The 5,912-nt window shown below is 37.2% G+C and overlaps 1 protein-coding gene across 1 annotated transcript; it reads left to right on the top strand.

Annotated features, from left to right (window-relative positions):
- The first annotated feature begins 348 nt into the window (after positions 1-348).
- On the top strand, positions 349-4,464 carry LOC131855867 (uncharacterized). Its single transcript, XM_059209450.1, has 4 exons — positions 349-1,128; positions 1,212-1,351; positions 1,432-1,568; positions 1,648-4,464. Exons 2-4 carry the CDS (start codon positions 1,294-1,296, stop codon positions 2,164-2,166), a joined length of 714 nt encoding a protein of 237 aa, XP_059065433.1. The 5' UTR covers positions 349-1,128; positions 1,212-1,293; the 3' UTR covers positions 2,167-4,464.
- The last annotated feature ends 1,448 nt before the right edge of the window (positions 4,465-5,912 follow it).

The following is a 5,912-nucleotide window of genomic DNA, read 5'->3' as shown; positions in this document are numbered from 1 at the left end:
TATATTGGAGTAGATTCTGGTTATACAATGTTATGTCCAATTTTACGACGTTTACATGGGTGAAAGATGCTATAAATCTTCAAACTCTATTAGGCCATAGAAGTATTTTTGTCCTTGTGATAGTAGATAACCACCTTCTGCCTGCAACAGATGACAGAGCGCCTCAGAATTGTAGGCAGTCTATATTTTTCTGAGTTAATTGTTGACTTGTTCTTGTTTAATTTGCAGTTACGTTAGAGGAGGTGTTGCTGGACACATATTTAAGGATTCCTTTGCGCTTAGCTGGACATAAAGATGATAGAGTATGACCAACAGGAAAGTGCTTAACAGAGGCAAGTTCAACAAAACCAGGAAATCCAAGTGTTGTCTTCTTACCTGATGAGGTGTTACTGTTGGTGCTACTGTCTTCTCAAAGATTCAGATGCAAATACAAAGAATCTCTGCAATCTTCTTTCGAAGACAATCTCCATACACAACGGAAGGGAATTGAATATTTAGATAGAGCCCAAGGAGCTGCGGTAAGATGCCAGGCACCTACACAAAATGTCCAATGCTCTCCAATATCAATGACCCTAGTTGACAACATTCATAACCCAGTTTTAACAGAGACCATGAAAGTGAATGCTGAGTTTATGAATTACTCCCAGCCCATTTAATCACATCACATGGTATATGAGAATTTCATTACAGATTAGGACATTTTTCTGTTTGCCAAAGGTATCAACTATAAAAAAGGACTAAATGTTGCAACACAAGACCTTCGTTGCATCTTCAATGGCACAATAGAAACTACTGTAACTCTATTTGCAGTTTGCACTCTGCAGAAGAGATCTTTAGGTGTGAGCATCCAGAAGAAGAAGAAGTGCTTCATCAGCTGCTCGGATACAAAATTACTCTGTCAATCCTTGGAAACCCTATTCCTTCTGTTGTTTATCATGACATCCCACAATCTTATCACAGACCTCTGCAGTATGCTCATGTTAGAACTGCAGAAAGAAAGATGAAACTATGTGCCTCCACCATGGTGTTTATCTCTGGACTCCGGCCCCTTCTCGCAGAGGATCAACCTGGGTTCGCTCCAATGGACGCATATGCTGCCAGTTCAGTCGTCAACTATCCAGCAGCAGCGTAAGATTTTATAATTCTTATTATTGTTATTATTCCAAACACTATTCGTTTTCCAGTTGCAGTGATTGATTGTGGCATTGCAGATCGCAGGGCCTGCAATATGTTAGGTTCAAGATGGTTCCGTGTGATGTAAATTTACTGCATACGCATCCATGAGCTTCAGAAATGCTTACTCTTATTATCTCAGGAGGGCCTCTTCAAGTTGGTTTTGTTGACACTCAAGGTAAAACATACACCTGCCTCCTTTAAACACCTGCTTTATTTCCTTCCCCGAATCATTAAACACCTGCTTTATCAAATTAGGTCAAGCTTTCATCGATATTTTGCATCCTGGAGATGTCACCATATTTTCGAGGGGGACACTGAATTTTGAGCTTAATGTTGGAACTGAAGAAGCTAATTATATCTCTGCTCTCAACAGTCAAAATCCTGGTGTTGTGGTAGTGAAAACACATTTATTTAGTTGTCAATATACTCCATTTTACTAGTATCATAATAGTTTACTGTTGATCATGGCAGACAAGCAGCGTGTCAATATTGAAGCTTCCATTGAGAAGTGTGGCAACAGCTTTCAACATCACCCAACAAGCTGTAAAGAAATTAGATCCAACGATATATGCCAGTGATTCCCACTCCCCCACAATAAATGGCGTCCATTGGGAACCATATGCACCGACCCGGCATAATGTGAGCAGATATCCATTGCCATGGGCGAAGAAACAGGAAGCAGAGTTTTCACACTGTGCTTCCATGGCCAGGGAAAAGTTCCAATGGATGATGTATACCAATGTGGGTGAGTTTGTATTCTCTGATTCTTGGTTGAATGAGCAGGTGGGTCCTGAGGACAAGGGCTTTCAGGAAGTAAAACCCAGCTGCAAGGATCTTACTTCAGGGGCTCTCTTGAAAATGGTTATGAGTCTAAGTTCACAGAGGAACAGCCTTCAAGAATTTCCGAATCTCATATCGGGCAACTTTCCTTCAAGTGTAGGAATTTTGGGCCATCAAGGCTTACCGAACACCCTGACAGAGAGCCAGTAGAAAAGGTTCAAGTCCATACTTTTGTTGGAAGTTAGTGCTTCAGAACACTTGAAGCACTTGCAGTTAGTTGTTGATCTAATTTTGGTTAATTTGCAGTTACGTTAGAGGAGGTGATATTGGAAACAAATTTAAGATTCTTTGTGTTTAACTGGAGGTTTGCAAGAAGGATTTGGAAGAAAGACAATAGAGTACAACCTACAGGCATGTGCTTCGCAGAGGAATCATTTTCCAACCACTTAATCTGACTGTGCTGCACAGCCATGGATTTTTATTCATCCAAGATGTTGTCCTCTTACTTGATGAAGTGTTACTATCGGTCCCACTGTTTTTTCCAAGATTCAGATTTAGAGACAAAGAATCTCTGGAATGGTTCTTTCTCAAACAATTTCTATACACAACCGAAGGATATAGCCCAATTTTCCCACTTCCTTTTCAAAGCATTTTTGCCTTTGTATTGTTTGTGTTTTTGATTTTTTGTTTATTGGCTTCTTTGGGTTTGTTCTTGGTTTCTGATGTGATTCTTATCTTTTTCTTTTTATTATCAAATCCAAAATCCAATTTTAATTTCAACTCAGCCCATCCCTTCTTATCACCTTGAGAATCTTTCTTAGCATCTTATTTCAAAATATTTTTTTTGATTGTTATCCGTAGTTTCTCTTTCTCTGTATTTATTTTTTTATAATTTCTTTTACGATGATAAAGATTCCTAAAGTCTCCAACTAGAATTCATTTATATTTTTTGCAAGTTTAAAACCCTGTCAATGTTTTTTTCGTAGTTCCTGCTCTTCTTGTTTTTCTTTTTCTTTTCTTCGTTTTTCAGCTTGTCAAGCAGCCTATCTTTCAATCTGTCTAGCTTTTATCGATTTTTGTGCTCTTGGAACCTTTTCTTTAGTTTTTGCACTCTTTCTAAGTGTTTCTGCTAATTTTCTACCCCGAATGCCTTTTCCAGGTTCTTAACTTCCTTTGGAGTAGTTGCGGATTCTAATTTTTGTGATCTCTGTTCTTTCGTCTTTTGTCTTTCTTGTTTTCGTTGTCTCCTTTCCTCTTTGATTTTTCGAAATTCTGAGAGTTTGCTTCTTCTTTGGATGTTCAATTTCCTTCAGTTTGTATAAAAACTGTTTGAGAAAAAACATTGCAGAGATTCTTTGTCTTCAAATCTGAATTTTGGAGAAAGCGGTGGGACCAATAGTGACACTTCACCAGGCAAGAGGACAACATCTTGGATGAATAAAAATCCATGGCTTTGCTTCATAGTCAGATTCAGGGATTGGAAATGATTCCTATGTGAAGTACTTGCTTGTATGTTGTACTCCATCATCTTTCTTCCAAATCCTTCTTGCAGACCTCTAGGTAAGCGCAAAGGAATCCTTAAATTTCTGTCTGATAACAACTCCTCTAACGTAACTCTAACTTAACCAATGACAAGTGAACAACTAACTCGGAAAAATTAGAATAGGGAATGCCTAAAATTCTCAGCTGCTGTCATCTATTGCAAGCACAAGAAGGTTATCCATTATGGCTACATATTACAAGGACAGAAATACTTCTGTGGCAGTACCAGCGTTTGAGGATCCATATCATCTTTGACTAATACTTCTGTGGCAAGTTTCCTTCAAGTGTAGGAATTTTGGGCCATCAGGGCTCACTGAACACCCTGACAGAGGGGTAACCCAAAGGTACACTGCAGAGAGAGGCAGGAGAAAAGGTTCAACTCCCTAGTTTTTTTGGAAGCTGCCTCTACTTCATTGTTTAATGTAATACACCGTTTCCAGCTGAAGAAGGGATACAGGACATTGTATGTGCAGTCCTCCATGGCAATGATAAATCATTATAAATATTAGGCATGGATTGAGTTTAAGGTCAAGTTTATGAGGCGAGTATCTGCCTATGTTGTGGATTGGAGTGAGTCTAAATATTCTGCTTCTCAGGACAGAACACCTGGCCTTAGCAATAAGGCCATTCAGCCAGATGATTGAAAGATTTTGCAATTAGGGTGTTTTGATTGAGTAATGAGCCAACTTCCTAATTAGAATGGCAGTTATAAATTTAATGTTTAATGCTCATATACCTCAAATTCTGTTTACTTGTATATAATAACAAATCGGTATTTTAGGGGTGATTCATTGCCCCAGGTTTAAACTTGACAATTTGAACTTAATGCCAAAGGCAAAGAGGGTAGATTACTCTGTTACAGCATAAGCCGTATTTGAAATCATAAATTAAGTAAAAGAGCATAACTGTACCATGATATGTTTCACCAGGACAAGTCCTATTTGAAAGCATTTGGTGAAAATAAAAGTGTTAAATTTTTTATGGTTATAATCTTAAGACTAAAAGTTTTCCTTACTGTTCACCCCTGAATTTCCTTCAACTTCCTTCCTGAATTTCCTTCAAGTTCCTTCCTGAATAAGTCATTGTAGATGTTGAACTTGAATAAGTCGTTGTAGATGTTTCTTGCTTGCTACACTTATGCATATAGTTAACTTTGATAGACACAACCTTATTGATAGGGTTTATAATCAAGCTAACTCAAAATTTAGTTGGAATTTCAAGGTGTTGGTTGTTGCATCATCTAATTCACAATTTTTTTAATTTTCTTTTTAAAATTGATTAATTTCGATTAACGAATAAATCTGGAGATTAACTGGTTCCAGGCTTCCAGCTGGTCAGGGCACAAATGAGAATCCTCACCTCAAGAATCAACATAACCAATCCATCAGTGTGCACCACCGGAGTACTCCATGTGCCCAAATAGTCCGTAGACATACCAAATTGAGATGATTAGATTTTGTAGCTTGTGGTGTTTATGTCACATATTGGTGATAATGTTTTCAAAAGCAAATCCAAAAGAGCGTAGACATTCAACATTGTGGCTGCTTTAGGTAAGTTTACGGTTTGGACACCATGACTGACAATTGTTTAAAGTCCAGCATTATAGTAGGTCAAATATTTCAAACTTTAGAAGTAATTATTAGAAGGTTTAATATTATGGGATTGAAATTGTCTGTATGCTTGGATTGTGCTGGTTACCTTAGTTCCATATCACCTTGATGATTTGCATGGGGATGTTCTATTCAGCCAGAGTACTTATGTAGGAGGGAGGTATCAATGCATTAAGCCTGTGAACAACATTCACTTCAAGATGGAAGCAGATATGCATTATCAAATACTCTATAAAGGAGCAGAGATTGCTCTGTTCAAATCGAACAAGAAGGATGATTAGAAATGGAAGATCAATCCCATCTCAAAGCTCCCATGAAATTATTCTTCAGCCTGCTTTAATTAAATACTTGATTTTATTAAGGAGCATTGAACATGAAGACTTTAGCCAGAAATTCAGATTCATCGAGTACAGTGCTCTGATAATGGAGACCTTATATTTATTGAGCCTCTGTTAGAACATGGTGTTATGCTTACATATATATATTTGAATTTATGAATGGTGAATTTATGATTATGCCAAACCCAAATTAATCGAGCCTCGTGTTTAAAAATATAAATCTTTTTCTGAATCTCTATGAATGTGATTATTCTCTAAAATTGTGATGTAAAAGACATCAAAATTATATTGGTTGAGCTCACAATGATCTTGGTGTAAAAGAAGAGAACATATTCTAGAAATGAGGTTGGTTTTGTATCAATTCTTCTTATATTTGATGTTTTTCAATGTTATGTTTTCATTTATACTGACTGAATCTCTGTTATCATTGAGTTGTTGTAATTTGTGACTGAATCTCTGTTATCAA

This window comes from Cryptomeria japonica, chromosome 7 (assembly GCF_030272615.1).
Source record: "Cryptomeria japonica chromosome 7, Sugi_1.0, whole genome shotgun sequence".
NCBI lineage: Eukaryota > Viridiplantae > Streptophyta > Pinopsida > Cupressales > Cupressaceae > Cryptomeria > Cryptomeria japonica.
The sequence above is the reverse complement of the archived record's forward strand: the minus strand, read 5'-3'. Positions and strand labels throughout refer to the sequence as shown.

Excerpts from the sequence above, each read along its gene's own strand:
- LOC131855867 (XM_059209450.1), top strand. The coding sequence starts at position 1,294 with ATGCTTACTCTTATTATCTCAGGAGGGCCTCTTCAAGTTGGTTTTGTT. Across the intron at positions 1,352-1,431 it reads TGGTTTTGTTGACACTCAAG|GTCAAGCTTTCATCGATATT; the intron begins GTAAAACATACA and ends TTATCAAATTAG. Across the intron at positions 1,569-1,647 it reads GTCAAAATCCTGGTGTTGTG|ACAAGCAGCGTGTCAATATT; the intron begins GTAGTGAAAACA and ends TGATCATGGCAG.